Raw genomic sequence first — 19,950 nt, 5'->3', positions numbered from 1 at the left:
TCAGGGGGGCTGCCTGGGTGAAATTGAGGTATGTCCGGGTTCAGCTCTGATACAGGACAACCCCTTTAAAGACTATGTGGTTGCCTCTATACTGCATCCGCTAACCTGCCTACCAGAGCGAATCCCCACAATATATATATTATTTTTGATGGTTTTTATATTATTAGCAGGCAGGAAAATTTTAGTGTGGGTCATAATCCTTGAAGTGATCTACCTCTTACATATTTTTGTAAAACAAACATATTCATGTAAATAAATAAATGTAGGCAGTGAACCTATAGCAGTGATGGCGAACCTATGGCACGGGTGCCAGAGGCGGCACTCAGAGCCCTCTCTGTGGGCACCCACACCCTGGAAAAAGTCTATGGTGTACCAATATGCCTTAGACTTTTCCTGTCAGTCATCAGCGCAGGGCGCACTATGAACAGCACAGGCAGCGCACTGAATGTAGGCAGGATATTATAGCTAAATAATAAAGTACATAGAAGATATACTATATTGGACTGTAGTATTCAAGGTAAATTGCTGTGTTGGCACTTTGCGATAAATAAGTGGGTTTATGTTGCAGTTTGGGCACTCGGTCTGTAAAAGGTTCGCCATCAATGACCTATAGTGTATGACTGTCATAATGAAACAACAGCAGTTTAATACTATCAACTCAGAAGTTTACATGGTGTGAGAGCAGGATTATATAAATGTCTGCACAAAACATACATGTTAAACGTTCTACATCAAATATCATAATCCACTTAGGGTACTTTCACACTTGCGGCAGAGGATTCCGGCAGGCAGTTCCATAGCCAGAACTGCCTGTCGGATCCGTCAAAACGTATGCCAACTGATGGCATTTTAAGACTGATCAGGATCTTAATCCGTCTTAAAAATGCATTGAAATGCCGGATCCGTCGTTTTGGTGTCATCCATTTTTTTTTTCACATCCATTTTTTTTTTCACATTTTTTTTTCCACATTTTTTTTTCACATTCGTTTTGGTGTCATCCATTTTGAATGGCGGATCCGGCACTAATACATTCCTATGTAAAAAAATAATCCGGCAAGTGTGCAGTTTTTTTGGCCGGACATAAAACCGTAGCATGCTGCGGTATTATCTCTGTCCTGATCAGTCAAAAAGACTGAACTGAAGACATCTTGATGCATCCTGAAAGGATTGCTCTACATTCAGAATGCATGGGGATATGCCTGATCAGTTCTTTTCCGGTATTGAGCCCCTAGGACGGTACTCTATGCCGGAAATGAAAAACGCAAATGTGAAAGTACCCTAACACTATCAGCCCAAAGTCTACAATGAATATTCTTGTGCACTGTGCCTGCTTCTTTATAACATAGTATAGACCTGCATTTATACTTTAGAGATATAAAAAGCACAGGCAATAGTAGGACTGATAATAAGCAAATGCATCTTTTAGATCTTCGCAGACCAGGCTTTGCTCTAAGCTATCCAGATGCAGAAAGACATTATGGGTTCACGATGCACTATAACTCAGCAAGTCTGTTAACCTTCAGGCGCTGGTTGACCCTGTATCTAATGCATATCCAAGAGCAGCTAATTCAGTCTCTTGCTTTACAACCAAATACCAATTTATGACATGGCATGTAAATCAAGAGGAAATACATGCTTCTTACATTCCAATTATAAGCATACTACTTCAGAGATGCAGCTGTACATACAAGTTCTTCCCTATGCTTCACATTTATGTTTCATTTTCCACTGGCATAAAAACAGTTTTCGACATACAGAGAGAGATAACAGTTACTGTAACAATCGTCTTTTCAGGTCGTAATGTTAAAGGGAACCTGTCGTTCTTTCCATACAGTCCCCATCAGAGAGCTATGTTTTACTCTATAACATTGTGGAGTTTCAGAGAAAACATAGTTGTCAGAACGAGCCGGGCACAGGGAAAAGAGTCCGGGCACAGAGACAAGAGTCCGGGCACAGAGACAAGAGTCCGGGCACAGAGACAAGAGTCCGGGCACAGAGACAAGAGTCCGGGCACAGAGACAAGTGTCCGGGCACAGAGACAAGAGTCCGGGCACAGAGACAAGAGTCCGGGCACAGAGACAAGAGTCCGGGCACAGAGACAAGAGTCCGGGCACAGAGACAAGAGTCCGGGCACAGAGACAAGAGTCCGGGCACAGAGACAAGAGTCCAGGCACAGAGAGAAGAGTCCAGGCACAGAGAGAAGAGTCCAGGCACAGAGAGAAGAGTCCAGGCACAGAGAGAAGAGTCCAGGCACAGAGAGAAGAGTCCAGGCACAGAGAGAAGAGTCCAGGCACAGAGAGAAGCGTCCAGGCACAGAGAGAAGCGTCCAGGCACAGAGAGAAGCGTCCAGGCACAGAGAGAAGCGTCCAGGCACAGAGAGAAGCGTCCAGGCACAGAGAGAAGCGTCCAGGCACAGAGAGAAGAGTCTAGGCACAGAGAGAAGAGTCCAGGCACAGAGAGAAGAGTCCAGGCACAGAGAGAAGAGTCTAGGCACACAGAGAAGAGTCCAGGCACACAGAGAAGCGTCCAGGCACAGAGAGAAGAGTCCAGGCACAGAGAGAAGAGTCTAGGCACACAGAGAAGAGTCTAGGCACACAGAGAAGCGTCTAGGCACACAGAGAAGCGTCCAGGCACAGAGAGAAGAGTCTAGGCACAGAGAGAAGCGTCGAGGCACAGAGAGAAGAGTCCAGGCACAGAGAGAAGAGTCTAGGCACACAGAGAAGAGTCTAGGCACAGAGAGAAGAGTCCAGGCACAAAGAGAAGAGTCTAGGCACAGAGAGAAGAGTCCGCCGTGTGGCTTCTCTGAGATCTGCTCCGCTTCACTGACAAGACTTGGCTTGTTTGTGTGTAGGGAGAGACTTGAAAATCAAATCGATCATGATGAGGAGAAACGGCAAAGCAGACTCTTCTTTCCATGTCCTCCTTATTTTTAAAATGATTTTTTGTGAAAATTTGCAGCGTTTCAGGCTAAAGGCTAGCACACTGTGATGGAGGAGCCTTTCCAAGGTTCATGCAGTTCATGGTTCTGGATGTCAGGATCCCTTTAGTGGTCCCTCTAATGGTTACTCTTATGTGTATGAGCATCTTAACTCACAGCACAGTCTAATATTTCATCCATACAAACCTAATCAAAATGCCTGATAATGGTTTACTTACTTAAAATTGCCCAGCTAATAATTTGGTTCAGCAATGGTAGTCCTTGTTTGGCGGCTAGGCTCCAGTGGGTTGTGCTGACCACATATATGGAAACTGCAAGGCTTATCATCTGAAAAGTAAATCAGAAACTTTGTGATACAGAACATATTAACCGGAGTGTAGAAGAAAATAAGCCCCTCACTTTATTTAGTGTTTATGTGTGAAATATTTTTTTTCTGACAGTTAAAACAAGATAGTAAGGGCTCTTTCACACTTGCGTTGTTGGGATCCGGCGTGCACTTCCGTTGCCGGAGGTGCCCGCCGGATCCGTAACACCGCAAGTGAACTGAAAGCATTTGAAGACTAATCAGTCTTCAAAATGCGTTGTGTTACTATGGCAGCCAGGATGCTATTAAAGTCCTGGTTGCCATGGTAGTGGTGGGGAGCGGGGGAGCAGTGTGCTTGACGCCCGTGCGGCTCCCGGGGTGGCGTCGGGGCACCCCATGCGCATGGATCGTGTTATCCATGCGATCGCGTGGGGCGCCCTGGCGGTGGGTGTGCTGCTCCCCCGCTCCCCACTACACTTTACCATGGCAGACAGGACTTTAGCGTCCTGGCAGCCATGGTAACCATTCAGAAAAAGCTGAACGTCGGATCCGGTAATGCGCCGAAACGACGTTTAGCTTAAGGCCGGATCCGGATTAATGCCTTTCAATGGGCATTAATTCCGGATCCGGCCTTGCGGTAAGTGTTCAGGATTTTTGGCCGGAGCAAAAAGCGCAGCATGCTGCGGTATTTTCTCCGGCCAAAAAACGTTCCGGTCCTGAACTGAAGACATCCTGATGCATCCTGAACGGATTTCTCTTTATTCAGAATGCATTGGGATAATCCTGATCAAAATTTTTCCGGCATAGAGCCCCGACGACAGAACTCTATGCCGGAAAAGAACAACGCAAGTGTGAAAGAGCCCTAACACATATCCTTTTTTTTCTAATCTGTTTTTATTTTCTGATTGTAGATTTTTTTATTCTATTTCCTGAACATGATTATGGTGCAACCACCTTGCATGAGCTGTTGGAAGAAACTCATTGACTTCTATGGGAGAGTTATCTAGGCATGCCCTGTGACCTTTGCAGAGGTCCAGAGGGAGTGTATAAGCTGTGATATCATCTATTATGAATTGTTGATCCTGTGTTATCTACAGTCGTGGCCAAAAGTTTTGAGAATGACACAAATATTAGTTTTCACAAAGTTTGCTGCTAAACTGCTTTTAGATCTTTGTTTCAGTTGTTTCTGTGATGTAGTGAAATATAATTACACGCACTTCATACGTTTCAAAGGCTTTTTATCGACAATTACATGACATTTATGCAAAGAGTCAGTATTTGCAGTGTTGGCCCTTCTTTTTCAGGACCTCTGCAATTCGACTGGGCATGCTCTCAATCAACTTCTGGGCCAATTCCTGACTGATAGCAACCCATTTTTTCATAATCACTTCTTGGAGTTTGTCAGAATTAGTGGGTTTTTGTTTGTCCACCCGCCTCTTGAGGATTGACCACAAGTTCTCAATGGGATTAAGATCTGGGGAGTTTCCAGGCCATGGACCCAAAATGTCAACGTTTTGGTCCCCGAGCCACTTAGTTATCACTTTTGCCTTATGGCACAGTGCTCCATCGTGCTGGAAAATGCATTGTTCTTCACCAAACTGTTGTTGGATTGTTGGAAGAAGTTGCTGTTGGAGGGTGTTTTGGTACCATTCTTTATTCATGGTTGTGTTTTTGGGCAAAATTGTGAGTGAGCCTACTCCCTTGGATGAGAAGCAACCCCACACATGAATGGTCTCAGGATGCTTTACTGTTGGCATGACACAGGACTGATGGTAGCGCTCACCTTTTCTTCTCCGGACAAGCCTTTTTCCAGATGCCCCAAACAATCGGAAAGAGCCTTCATCGGAGAATATGACTTTGCCCCAGTCCTCAGCAGTCCATTCACCATACTTTCTGCAGAAGATCAATCTGTCCCTGATGTTTTTTTTTGAGAGAAGTGGCATCTTTGCTGTCCTTCTTGACACCAGGCCATCTTCCAAAAGTCTTCGCCTCACTGTGCGTGCAGATGCGCTCACACCTACCTGCTGTCATTCCTGAGCAAGCTCTGCACTGGTGGCACTCCGATCCCGCAGCTGAATCCTCTTTAGGAGACGATCCTGGCGCTTGCTGGACTTTCTTGGACACCCTGAAGCCTTCTTAACAAGAATTGAACCTCTTTCCTTGAAGTTCTTGATGATCCTATAAATTGTTGATTGAGGTGCAATCTTAGTAGCCACAATATCCTTGCCTGTGAAGCCATTTTTATGCAACGCAATGATGGCTGCACGCGTTTCTTTGCAGGTCACCATGGTTAACAATGGAAGAACAATGATTTCAAGCATCACCCTCCTTTTAACATGTCAAGTCTGCCATTTTAACCCAATCAGCCTGACATAATGATCTCCAGCCTTGTGCTCGTCAACATTCTCACCTGAGTTAACAAGACGATTACAGAAATGATCTCAGCAGGTCCTTTAATGACAGCAATGAAATGCAGTGGAAAGTTTTTTTTGGGATTAAGGTAATTTTCATGGCAAAGAAGGACTATGCAATTCATCTGATCACTCTTCATAACATTCTGGAGTATATGCAAATTGCTATTATAAAAACTTAAGCAGCAACTTTTCCAATTTACAATATTTATGTCATTCTCAAAACTTTTGGCCACGACTGTATATATAAGTGCTATCTGTCATTATAATATGCCTGTGATGATAAGCAGATAACTGCAGAAAAATGATATTTTCTGACCAAGAAGTGGTGCCTATTATTAGGCTTTGTGGCCAGTAAAAAAAACGGTGTGATTTTTTTAAATTTTTTTTTTATATAAATACATTTAACATAAAAACTTGATTTTAACAAGAAGTCCTATTTTGAAGACACTTTCCTTTTAAAACCTTAAAGCACCTTTATGACCAGCTTCATTTTTTTCTAATTTTTTGCCTCTGCATTTCACCAGCCCTAACGTTTTTAATCATTTTTCACTGACTGTATTTTTTTGCATTGAGAATATAGAAAAAAAGCAGCTTTCCAAGCATATTCTTTTTCATTCGGTTCACCTTTCACACTAAACAAGCTTCTTCATGTAGTGGGCCCAGGTAACACATGGCACAAGAGATTAACTGCACTATCTCAACCAGCCTAAGCGTCCATATAAAAAACTGGGCAGATTAAGAGACTACCCAGTTTATTATTATAGATGTATCGGGTGCTGGAGAAGACTTCTAGGTCCAGAGGCACACCAGCCAGTATCCTCTTTTCTCAGGGATCTCTAATTCACTACAGGGACCCCGTAGTCAATCATCTTGGGCGTCTTGCTGCTGCTACCATTGTGTGAGCAAGTAGTATTCGCATGTAGCTGTACAGTGGGACCCCACAATGAATTTTACTGGTGGACCCCAGCCAACCCAGTCCGACACTGCACACACAGCGCTGACCTGGGTGTCATGTAGCCAGGAAAAGAGAAGACAGCAGAGGTTAGAAACGGCTTCTCCATTATAAGACAATCGGAAGTGATACAGAACTATGATCATACTAGGTCTTAATATTTTTTTTTACAATGAAGTTAAACTAAATAAATGAAATAAGTATGTAACAAAGGAATTTTTTTTTTAACGATTTCAATTTCAGAATTGTTGTACTCTGTAAATGTATTACTGAATCATACTCAGAATCAATTTTCATTGATGCTAAACAATAGTTTTATTATTTAGCATTGATCCTTTTAGACTAGGCAATAACCAATTATTGAGAAATAAATGGTCTTTACTCCAGGCGATTTCTTTTTTCTTTTTTCCTTTTTTTCACCCTTTGCCTTCAGATTCATTTGAACAAACAAAGAACTCTCAAGAATCAGACAAACAGTGATACCGAGAGCAACCCTGGGTGTGACTACGAACTGTCCGATTGTTATGTATGTCAAGTGCAACATTCTGTAATCTGCATCATAAAGGAGCATTGCCATGTTATAACCCTATGCTATCCCATGCAGTATTAAAAGGAGCACTGAGTTTTCAGAAATTTTTTGGCATGTCATAGAGACATATCAAAAGTTTGATCACTAGAATGAGGAGAGATAAGTACTTGCATATCACTCTCTCGCTCTACTCAATGCAGGAGAGGAAGCTAAATAGATTCACTAAAAAGTCTATGGGCCCAGGGAGGAGGGAGTGAGCACCATGCAAGCACTTCTGTCTCCTCCTCCCAGGGATTGGTGGGGGTCTCACCGATGAAAATGTTTGATATGTCTCTATGACCAATCAAAACTCAGTGATCCTTTGATGCCAGGAAAAATGAAAAACTTCCAAAACCATTTTAAATGGCGTTAAAGTGGTTCTGAAGGTTACATACATGAATGAATAGGAAATGCTATCAATATCAGACTGGGAAGGGGGGGGGGGGGGGCAACACGATCTCCAGTTTTGGGCTGCCGCAGCACTGGAGGCTGTGGAGTCTACAGAGTTGGAGGAAGACATACAATGTGTAGAGGCCATGGCGTAGTACTGCAGCTCAGCTGCCATACAAGCCGAGTTTAGTACGCCATCACCTTCTGCTTCCACGCTGTACAGTGCTAGTCTTGAGAGCCGTGGCAGACCCCCAAACAATCTGAGGATATGTCATCAATATCTCTATCCCAGAGAACCCGTTTAACTCTGTAATAAATTTAATTTTTAAGGTTCACATCTGTGGTGCAGGTTCTGCCACAAAGTCCAGAACAATAGAAACAGGAACTTAAACCTGACACAGTGTCAATGAGGTCCGTCAGGCTTTATTGGTTGCCAGCATAGGGCAGATCCTGCGCTTCAATTTTTTTTCATTTTTCAGTTCCGGAGAAGCAGCGCAGATGTGAATCTAGCATAACATGACTTTGCTCAGTTGTAGGGATTAGCTTTGTACATACACATGAATTAAGCACAAGATATTGCCTCTGGATATAAACTGCACAGTATGTGCTAAAAGTAGAATTTCCAGGTCAGATCCATAGGGGGTTTTAGAGAAGCAAACCTATTTCATATTTGATTTCATGGGAATCTTTGCAACAGCTGCAGAAGTTTAAAAGCAATTAATAAACTTAGCTGCCTTATTTCTCAGAGGCAAATAAATGACACCATTACATGATGCGCCATCACTTTACTCATTTTTCAGAGGGGGATTAGCCTTAAATGGATGGGAAAAGTGGAAAAAAAATTTTTTTTAATTTGCTGCTGCTGAGAACATTTTCTAAATGGAACATTCCTTTAATTCCTGAGGCAACAATCCAAATGTCACTCTCAAAAGTTAGAAAAAGGTCAGATATGATCTGATAAGTCTTTTTATGAGAAAGTGATTAACACAAACCTCTGGTATTCCCTGATCAATTACAGTTCATTTTAATTGATCAGATTCCCAGTCCTTCTGTACAGCAAATTTCAGCGAAGAAGGAAGACGACATGAAATCAGAAGCCGCCAGCACTCATCAGCAGGGGACACTATGTGCTGACCTGTAGCACCCATACTGCAGGACTTTAATACATCCGTCAATGAACCACTTTCCAAATTCCTTCTCAGACTTCCAAATTTAGCCTTTCCCAGTGGAAATTTCTCCTAAATGGATTAGCAGTGTCTAGATCTCGTTTTTTTTTTCTTTCCATTACTGGATGAGTTAATTAACTTTCCATGACAGAAAGAACTATCCTTTGACCCTCGATATCTTTATCATCGTCCTCAAACCATCTCACATACAACACAGTCATAAGCCATAAACTACAATAACCACTTCATATGCTGAACCTTTACTTGTCCCCAATCCCCAAAAACTTTACTTTTCTCCAATCATATGTATTATTATCTTAAGAAGAGCAACATCTTCTCTACTACCCCCATGTTGTTACCCCTCATACAACCTTCTATTATTAGTATTGCTGCATTGATCTATACTGTTCGGATAAGCTGAACATCTTTGATTAATGGTCATTGAATCACAGTTTTTTTAGTGCTTGAAAAGCACCATATTGAAATGCCTTATCTTCATATATTTTATTCCTCTCTAGTTTTCTGCAATTAATACAACCCAGGAGATCGGTGACACTGGCAACACATGGTTTGATCTGACATGTTTTCCGTTTGGATCAAAGGACGTATGTGTTGTTTCTGGGGCTTGCCACACCTTCTTTCCCCAGGTGTGGCTATTATGGTTATTTAACCCTTAGGATACCAGCGCCGTACATGTACAGCGCAGAAATGCGGGACAGAAATCCCAGCACAGCACAGGTACGGCACGCTGATCGGGCGGGTGCAAGAGCTGCGCCCACCCGATCAGCGGCGGAGGTCCGGCTGTCACTGATAGACGGACCCTTGCTGTATGCGCCGGCATTGGTGAAATCACTATGATTAACCCTTGCACAGCCGCGGTCAGCGCTGACCGCGGCACGTGAGGTATCCTCACTGGTGCCGGTGTCCATGGGGTCCCCGCGTTGCTGTGACGGGGACCCCATGGCAGGGAAGGCAGCCCAATGCCTTCCTTAGACATCGTGGCTGCCTTCCGGTAGAGCCTGTAAGATCCAGCCCCCTGGACAAAAAAAAAAGTGAAAAAAAAAAGTTTAAAAAAAGAAAGTTTAAAAAAAAATATTTAAGTTTCAAGTAAAAAACAAAAAGCGTCCTTTTCCCAAAATAAAGAAAACAAAGAATTTGTAAAAGTTAGGGAAAAAAAAGTAGACATATTAGGTATCGCCGCGTCCTTATCGACCAGCTCTATAAAAATATCACATGACCTAACCCCTCAGGTGAACACCGTCAAAAAAATAAAATAAAAACTGTGCTAAAGAAACAATTTTTTGTCACCTTACATCACAAAGTGCAACACCAAGCGATCAAAAAGGCATATGCCCCCCAAAATAGTACCAATCTAACAGTCACCTCATCCTGCAAAAAATGAGCCCCTACCTAAGACAATCGCCCAAAAAATAAAAAATAAATATGGCTCTCAGACTATGGAAACACTAAAACATGATTTTTTTGTTTCAAAAATGCTTTTATTGTGTTAAATGTAAAAAAAAAAAAAAAAAGTATACATATTGGGTATCACCACGTTCGTAACAACCTTCTTTATAAAAATACCACATTACCTAACCCCTTAGTTGAACACCGTAAAAAAATAAAATAAATAAACGCTGTCAAAAAAGCAATTTATTTGTCACCTTACATCACAAAAAGTGTAATAGCAAGTGATCAAAAAGTCATACGCACCTAAAAATAGTGCCAATCTAACCGTCACCTCATCCTGCAAAAATGATACCCTACCTAAGACAATCGCCTAAAATCAGAAAAAACTATGGCTCTCAGACTATGGAGACACTAAAACATGATTTTGTTTTGTTTCAAAGTTGATATTGTGTAAAACTTACATAAATAAAAAAAAAAGTATACATATTAGGTATTGCCACGTCTGTAATGACCTGCTTTATAAAAATATTACATGACCTAACTCTTCAGGTGAACACCTAAAAAAAAAAAAAAGTGTCAAAAAAGCAATTTTTTTTGTCACCTTACATCACAAACAGTGTAATACAAAGTGATCAAAAAGACATACGCACCCCAAAATAGTATCCATCAAACAGTCATCTCATCCCGCAAAAAATTAGACCCAACCTAAGACAATCACCCAAAAAAAAAAGGGCTCTCAGAATATGGAGACACTGAAACATGTTTTTTTTCCTATTCAAAAATGCTTATTGTGTAAAACATAAATAAATTAAAAAAAGTATACATATTAGGTATCGCCGTGTCGATAACAACCTGCTCTATAAAAATACCACGTGATCTAACCTGTCAGATGAACATTGTAAATAACAAAAAAAAAAAATCGGTGTCAAAACAGCTATTTTTTGTTATCTTGCCTCATAAAAAGTGTAATATAGAGCAACCAAAAATCATATGTACCCTAAAATAGTACCACCAATACTGCCATCTTATCCTGTAGTTTCCAAAATGTGGTAATTTTTTTGGGAGTTTCTACTCTAGGGGTGCATCAGGGGGTCTTCAAATGTGACATGGCACTCTAAAATTATCCCAGTGAAATCTGCCTTCCAAAAACCATATTGCGTTTCTTTCTTTCTGCGCCTTGCCGTGTGCCCGCACAGCAGTTTATGACCACATATGGGGCGTTTCTGTAAACTACAGAATCAGGGCAATAAAAATAGAATTTTGTTTGGCTGTTAACCCTTGCTTTGTTAGTAGAAAAAATTTATTAAAATGGAAAATCTGCCAAAAAAGTGAAATTCTGAAATTTCCTCTCCATTTTCCATTAATTTGTGGAACACCTAAAGGGTTAACAACGTTTGTAAAATCAGTTTTGAATACCTTGAGGGGTGTAGTTTCTAAAATGGACTCATTTTTGGGTAGTTTCTATTATGTAAGCCCCACAAAGTGACTTCAGACCTGAACTGGTCCTTAAATAGAGGGTTTTTGAAAAAAAATAAAAAATTTCAAGATTTGCTTCTAAACTTCTAAGCATTCTAACGTCCCCAAAAAATAAAATGGCATTCACAAAATTATCCAAACATGAAGTAGACATATTTGGAGGGAGACTCCTGTTCGACCTTCCTTTTGGAGGAACAGGTTGTCTCAGTCCTGACATTAATACCAGGGTCCTATAGGGTGAGTTAGGACACTAGGTATTCCGGTGTATGAACTCACCTACCTCTGGGGTCTGTTCATACTGGTAGTCAGGACTTTGATTAGGGTTTTGCTAGGAGTCCATCTCCTTTCCCTAGTTTCCAGGCCTTATTCCCTTACCCCTTTCCCTCCTATGTACCGTGTGGTGTTTCCCTCTCACACCGAGCGTGACACTAGCTTTCCTGCTGTGAATGTTAATGTTTATTGATTGGCTGCCTGATATACAGTCCAGTGACGCCCCCTCTACTCAGTAATCACCAGCACACTAACACGCCCTTTGTTTCACAAGACATTTAGCTCGAGAATTGCGAGAATTAGCTAGAGAATAGCAACACACTGAGCATGCTCGACCTAACAAAGGCTCAGAACTCCAGGTCGATGCCATGGTAATTTATGAGGAAACACAGTGGGTAGCAGAGGAAGAAAACTACTTTTATGACTACTGAACGGTAAATCTGTGAAATACACATTATATTAGGTAATTATTGATGATTAATTAGTCTAAAACATAAGTTATATTTATGGTACCCGGAATACCCCTTTAAGGAGATAGTCGAGTGCAGTACTCGGCAGCTCCTTAGAAGAGAATAAAGCAGTGGTCATGTATGCATACCATCACTCCATTCACAGAGGGGACTTGAGCATCCCGGTTCTCTTCATCAGTGGAGGTCCTTGCGGTTGGACTCTTAGCAATCATACATATATCCTGTACTCTGGAGTTCGTTATTTATGTGGCACTTCATGAACAAAAGCTGATGAGCTTCTCTACTAGCTGTTAAAATGGATATTATTCATGAAACTGTATTAAATAAATAAAAATTCCATATATCCTATTTCCAGTGCTGATGAGAAAAGAGAAAGCTGGCATCTGATTGATTGGTAGGAGCATCAAGGCCAGCTTTCCTCTGAAAGAGTTTAGATACCAGCCTCAATATAAAAAGAACAAGATAGAAATACGTAGCCTCCCTGTGTTCTGGATTATGGGGGCTTCTGTATTTCATAGTTATGCTGACCTGACACACGTGCACTTTGAAATCTCTTCTTTTAACACAGCTTTCTCTCTTCTTCCAAAGCCACACAAGAGAAGCCAGGGAAATGAGGAGTGCTAGCAGTCCAGCGCAGGAGCTGTAGAAGAAGACAAGCAGCATATTAATCATCACATTCAGCAGCTAGGTAATCTATTCACATCAGACTAGCGCAGCAGTCCAAACGGAAGTTATGTTTCATAAAAACTGCTCACTGCCAGCTCTCCGGTATTAATGAAAGACTACAAAACACAGACATTCCCAAATTCTTTTTCGATACAGAGTAATGGAAACATGTCCTCCTTTATACACAGTATTATTTATTTTACTTGCTTATATAGCGGCAACATATTCCACAGCGCTTTACAGACATTATCATCACTTGCTGTCCCCAGTGGAGCTCACAATCTAAATTCCCTATCAGTTTGGGAGGAAACTAGTTTTTTACAGTGTTTCCCAACCAGTGTGCCTCCAGCTGTTGCAAAACTACAACTCCCAGCATGCCCGGACAGCCTTTGGCTGTGCGGGCATGCTGGGAGTTGTAGTTTTGCAACAGCTGGAGGCACACTGGTTGGGAAACATTGAACTAGAGAACCCAGAGTAAACCCATGTAAGCACAGGGGAAACTCCAAGCAGATAAAGACCTTGGGTGGATTCGAACCCAGCAACCCAGGGCAGCACAAGCGCTAACCGCTAAGCCAGAATGCTGTCAGTATGTGCTTGTATGTGTATATGGGTTAAAGAAAATTGATGGATGCAGTAAAACATTTAAAAATACTCTTAGGCTACATTCACACGTCCGTGGTGTGTTGCGGACCCGCAAATTGCGGGTCCGCAACACACCAGCCCGTCATCCCCATAGAAATGCCTATTCTTGTCCGCAAGCTGCGGACAAGAATAGGACATGCTCTATCTTTTTGCGGAGCTGCGGACCCAAAATCGGGGGCGCGCTCCGCAATTGCGGCTGCAGACAGCACACTGTGTGCTGTCCGCATCCATTCCGTCCCCATAGAGAATGAATGGGTCCGCACCCGTTCCGCAAAATTGCGGAACGGATGCGGACACATTTTGCGGATGTGTGAATGGAGCCTTACTCTAAGATTTTCCAAAATAACATCCCAAAACCATGTAAAATTGACCTTTGTGACCCTGGGCTTTTCTCTGGCCTCAGCGGCAGGCTGACATATGCAGTTGGACGCTATTTTGCTGTCTTATGCTGGTAATGAAAAGAAAATCAAATTGGTACTTTGAAAGCTTCCTCATGTTTGGATGACACTTTATTATGTAAATATCCTACACTTTTTTTGGCGCTTTTATTACAATGATGTATGTGGTGTACCACTGACACCTTTATACTAGGAGGAAATGAGTAGCACTCTGTGTTTTATATGCTAGCTTGTTCATGTGCTGTAGTACTAAATTAACACCATTTATACTTTTTGGCCTCATGCACATGACTGTATTTTTTTTCTTTGTCCAATCTGCACTTTTTGTGGATTGTATGCAGACCCATTCAATTCAATGGGACCATGAAAAATGCAGTCAGCACACTGTATGTTGTCCACATGTCCTATTCTTGTCAATTTAGGCACTTTGACAAAGGGCCTTTGGAAATTGCTCAATGTACACACCCTGTATCCGTATTCTGAACATTTGCAGTGTGCGGACTGCAAAATACAGTGGTGTGCATAAGGCTTCGTTCACATCAGCGTTCAGCCTTTCCGTTCTCCTACTCCGTTAAAAGGGGCAGGAAAAACGTTAAGGACGGATTCGGCACATAACTGACCCCCATAGACTATAATGGGGTCCGTTAGGTTTACGCCCAAAAGGAAGATATTTGAAGCGGAGATAAAAATCCTGCATGCACTACTTTTGTCTCTGCTCCAAAATCCTCTTCTGAGCGTAAACCTAACGGACCCCATTATGGTCTAAGGGGTCCGTAGGCTCCGTTCGGCTCAAATCCGTCCTTTCCGTTTTTCCTGCCTGTATAACGGAGTAGGAGAACAGAAAGGCTGAACGCTGATGTGAACAAAGCCTAAGACTTTCTAGGAATCTAGTGTTTCTTACATGTATTACTCTGCTCTAGGTTTATTTGACATTTTGCTGTATGGCACCTACTGGCCAGAATTTATGCCCATCCCAAAATGCATTTGAAGAAAAATGGCAGGAGACAGCGAAGAACATTGGAAATAAGCCAATAGCTGTTACCAGAGTGTTAAGAACTTATGGACACCATTGGGGGCAATTTTTTATTATTGCATTGTAATAAAATTTTAGGCAAAAAAACATTTTTCCCAATTAGTCTCAATTAAAAAATTTGAATAATATTTCTTGTACAGCTTTCACTTTATGTGCATTTGCAGACTAGCAGGATTTCTGTTTTACACTCAATCCGTCAGCCAGCTGTTCTGACAGCTTGATCTGTTGCGCCTTATCTCTGAACTACTGACAGCTCATAAACACATATTTAAGCCATATTCTTATCAGTTTGATAAGCATTCAACTTAAAGGGGTTATCCCATGCTTAATATAAAAAAATGAACATCAGACATCATATAGTACATAGCAACCTCTTTCTAACAAAGCCAGAACCAGCCCTGTACTTCACATGGGTCCAGAGATCTCCCCATTCATTGCTTCAATTAGGGCCCATTCACATGTCTGCAATTCTGGCTCTGCATGAACTGGCGTGGACCCATTCATTTCAATGGGGCCACAAAAAGTTGTCTGCATCCGTAGTTCCATATTGCGACCCGGCAAAATGTCCTATTCTTGTCCGCAATAGGCATTTCTATCATAGGGTCGGCCACGTACTGTCCGTCTCAGTGGACCCTTACTCTTCTAGATTTATTTCAAGCTGGAAGCTCGGGGGGGGGGGGGGGGGGGGGTGTTCTTTCTGCTGCAGCTCTTGCTTTATCACAACTCATGGGTGTGTCCTTTTTGCAGCAGATCTCTACCTGTAATTGTTACAGCTTCTAACATTAGATAAAGCCAGAGGCAGCTAATGGATGGAACTGGGCATGTGCCTCCACCTCAGTGAGAAATGAAGAAAATAAGGAAAAGCAAGTGGAACTATACAAATACATTTTTATTAAATAACTTAGTGGCGATTTAAAATTTTGAATTACATGCGATTATAAAAGTATTTAGATCCAGGTGCTGGTTTGAAAAATGTAGAATATTTTTTGTGGGACAAGCCCTTTAAATGAGTGTATATGAGTTGTGAGGAGTTCAGATTGTCATTTTAAATTCTCATATTCTGTTACGGCATAGGAATATAATATTTGAATTGCAAGATCTAGAAATTCTGGTATTCACATCAGAGCAGCTCCCTCACGGATTGAGTGTAAAATTGACCACTCCTGCTAATGAGCAAATACACTTCAAGTGAAAGCTGTAGAAGAAAAATGTAACATTTTTAGTAAAGACCATAAAAAAAGATTTTTAGTCCAAAATGATTAAAATGCAATAATACAAAGAAGTCTATATACTATAAGGCTATGCATACATAAATGTAATAAAATCAGAAATTAATCTGTTAAAACAAGCGAATGGACTCAAGAACATATTTCACATTGTATAAATATACACTTCTAGGTCCATTTTCTTGTTGAACTTTTCACACACTATTTATCCTGGCCTCGTACCGTCCAAGAGGATTAGCAAGCTAATAATAGTGGACATGACATTTGTTCTGACAACTGGAACCAAAGCCATTGTTATTATGAACATGCTGAACAGGGTTCCACAAAGGACGACAAAGCAATCACCTATTTGATATAGCTTTTTTTTTGCACTTACTGGTACGCACATGGGTTAAGGGGGAAGATGTGCAATATTTCAAATAGGAATGCATTCTCTGAAGTATTTGCTAACCTCAGATATATGGTTTAAGGCTGCTTATAATGAAAAATGGAGATAGCTACTGGGAACAAAAAATAAGTATATATTTCTGTTTTTTCAAAATGGAAATGAGATGAAACACGTAAGACTGCCTGTTGAAAGAAGAGATGAGTGCACCGCCGATCCAGTGATTCCACGTTAACCATTATCTAAGTCTAGTAGCAGGTACTGACATTCAAAGAAGTCTTATAATATCCCATATAACCAAACCTTTCTAGTAATGTCATACGTCAAGGAAAGAAATATTAATTAACTTGACAGTAATTTAAAGTGGATCAGTAATTGTCTTTATAACTATCTCAAATGACTGCTAGTGCGAGACTTGTAAAGCGTTGGTTCCTGAGCGCTAATCTTCGGACTGAAACTTTTCTTAGCAGTTTGGCCTCATATGAACAGTAAAAAGGATAGGTCATCAATCTTAAAGGGGTTGTCTCACCTCGCCGTTACTAAGGCGAGATGCGACACAGTGCCAACCAGGAAACAGTGTGGCAACCTGCCGCTCTGCTGTTTCAGTAGCTCTTATTGCCCTGCATGAGAGCTACGATAACAGTGTAGCACAACAAGCTGTTTCAGTAGCTCTCATGCACGGCAATAAGAGCTACTGAAACAGCAGAGTGCCAGAGCGCTCTGCTCTTTCCCGGCTAAAAGGTGGTCGGGACTGTGTCTCATCATTAGTAACGGTGAGATGAGACAACCCCTTTAAGAGCCTGGAAATCCCCTTTCAGTTTGGGTTGACATCACCATTTATTTATCAGTTTTTCTGATCCGTCACAAGAACAGAAAAATAAAGAAAAGTACGGATCCTCTAGTTAAAGCATCCATTATGCACATTGGCATCCATTTAGCTATTTCCATCTGAGATCCATTATTTTAGACTGAAAAAAAAAACTGAGCATAACAGATACTTAAAATACAGAATGTTTTTTTCTTAAATTTTCTGACCGATCAGAAAAAGGGAAAACTAAACTAAACTATGTGAAAGTTTCATTCTACATTGTGTAGAAGGACCACAGCTACTGTATATGATCGTACATATACTGAAAACCACCTAAGCTCTATGTCAGCTGAGACCTGAGGTATATTTAGTCCTCCCTAGTTAACAAAAATTCTAGACAATGATGAAAAAGCCACCCAGCGTGGCCCCTTTGAAAGGCAAAAACGAAATATGATGCAACAGATCTCAAGACCCTCTGAAGCCAGTCTTTCATTTGCAACATATTCATCGGCCCCATTGTACTCCTACATACAGTACTTCTATGATTATTACTTTACGAAGAGACAGGAATTACTGATGATTCAATCTGCATACCGTATACGCTCTTCTCAAGGACTTTTGGGCTTTCCTCTGGCACTCTTGTTTTTATTCCCCAATAAAAAATAATGAGGAAGGTTATATTGTTTGATCTAACGTAGCCCCTAATGCTTCAATAGTTAATCAACCAATACCCACGTATACAGTTATATATATTTGGACAGAGACAACATTTTTCCAATTTTTGTTCTGTACATTACCACAATGGATTTTGAACAAACTATTCACTCCCTGGTAATGAATATCGCCAAGGGTCTTTGCCCCTGCCAATTTCCATCTGTGCACCATCTGTGCACCCCCATAACCACCTGTATTTGCGTCAATTATTGAGGTATATCTGAGACAACATCTGTAAATCAGGACATTGATTTAGCCTCTTTCCAGATTGTTTGAGCCAACTTGTGTAGCAGCAACAGTGGTTTCTGGAATTCGGGGGACATTTCCAAAACCTACAACAGTGTGTAGCAATTTAAATAAAGTTTAAAAAAATACTCCGAGGTGGGCAGGTTTTCTGTTGTGTACCAGGCATAAATGAGCCGCAGCTGGCCCGCTAGGTAGTATATAAAATAGTCCGGTAGTGCCATTCCTCCCTCTGATTTTGGGCACCTTAGTGTATCTAAGCTTAGTTTAGCGCGATATCTGCCCCAGATGAAAACCCTAGTCAGGGAATCAATTTCTTTGAAAATCGATTTGGGTATATGTACAGTCGTGGCCAAAAGTTTTGAGAATGACACAAATATTAGTTTTCACAAAGTTTGCTGCTAAACTGCTTTTAGATCTTTTTTTCAGTTGTTTCTGTGATGTAGTGAAATATAATTACACGCACTTCATACGTTTCAAAGGCTTTTATCGACAATTACATGACATTTATGCAAAGAGTCAGTATTTGCAGTGTTGGCCTTTCTTTTTCAGGACCTCTTCAATTTGACTGGGCATGCTCTCAATCAATTTCTGGGCCAATTCCTGACTGATAGCAACCCATTCTTTCATAATCACTTCTTGGAGTTTGTCAGAATTAGTGGGTTTTTGTTTGTCCACCCGCCTCTTGAGGATTGACCACAAGTTCTCAATGGGATTAAGATCTGGGGAGTTTCCAGGCCATGGACCCAAAATGTCAACGTTTTGGTCCCCGAGCCACTTAGTTATCACTTTTGCCTTATGGCACGGTGCTCCATCGTGCTGGAAAATGCATTGTTGTTCACCAAACTGTTGTTGGATTGTTGGAAGAAGTTGCTGTTGGAGGGTGTTTTGGTACCATTCTTTATTCATGGCTGTGTTTTTGGGCAAAATTGTGAGTGAGCCCACTACCTTGGATGAGAAGCAACCCCACGCATGAATGGTCTCAGGATGCTTTACTGTTGGCATGACACAGGACTGATGGTAGCGCTCACCTTTTCTTCTCCGGACAAGCCTTTTTCCAGATGCCCCAAACAATCGGAAAGAGGCTTCATCGGAGAATATGACTTTGCCCCAGTCCTCAGCAGTTCATTCACCATACTTTCTGCAGAAGATCAATCTGTCCCTGATGTTTTTTTTGGAGAGAAGTGGCTTCTTTGCTGCCCTTCTTGACACCAGGCTATCTTCCAAAAGTCTTCGCCTCACTGAGCAAGCTCTGCACTGGTGGCACTCCAATTCCGCAGCTGAATCCTCTTTAGGAGACGATCCTGGTGCTTGCTGGACTTTCTTGGACGCCCTGAAGCCTTCTTAACAAGAATTGAACCTCTTTCCTTGAAGTTCTTGCCTGTGAAGCCATTTTTATGCAACGCAATGATGGCTGCACGCGTTTCTTTGCAGGTCACCATGGTTAACAATGGAAGAACAATGATTTCAAGCATCA

At 41.5% G+C, this 19,950-nt stretch overlaps 1 protein-coding gene across 2 annotated transcripts in view; it reads right to left on the bottom strand.

Annotated features, from left to right (window-relative positions):
• The window catches only part of PIGN (phosphatidylinositol glycan anchor biosynthesis class N), a 356,746-nt gene that overhangs the window by 109,165 nt on the left and 227,631 nt on the right, over positions 1 to 19,950 (bottom strand). For both annotated transcript variants that reach the window (XM_040432195.1, XM_040432196.1), the window contains exons 19-20: positions 12,887 to 12,998; positions 3,157 to 3,265 (exon numbers count right to left, since the gene is read on the bottom strand). In XM_040432195.1, the coding sequence (XP_040288129.1) occupies positions 3,157 to 3,265; positions 12,887 to 12,998 (221 nt within the window). The remainder of the gene's footprint in view (positions 1 to 3,156; positions 3,266 to 12,886; positions 12,999 to 19,950) is intronic.

Source organism: Bufo bufo, chromosome 5 (genome assembly GCF_905171765.1).
Source record: "Bufo bufo chromosome 5, aBufBuf1.1, whole genome shotgun sequence".
NCBI lineage: Eukaryota > Metazoa > Chordata > Amphibia > Anura > Bufonidae > Bufo > Bufo bufo.
The sequence above is the reverse complement of the archived record's forward strand: the minus strand, read 5'-3'. Positions and strand labels throughout refer to the sequence as shown.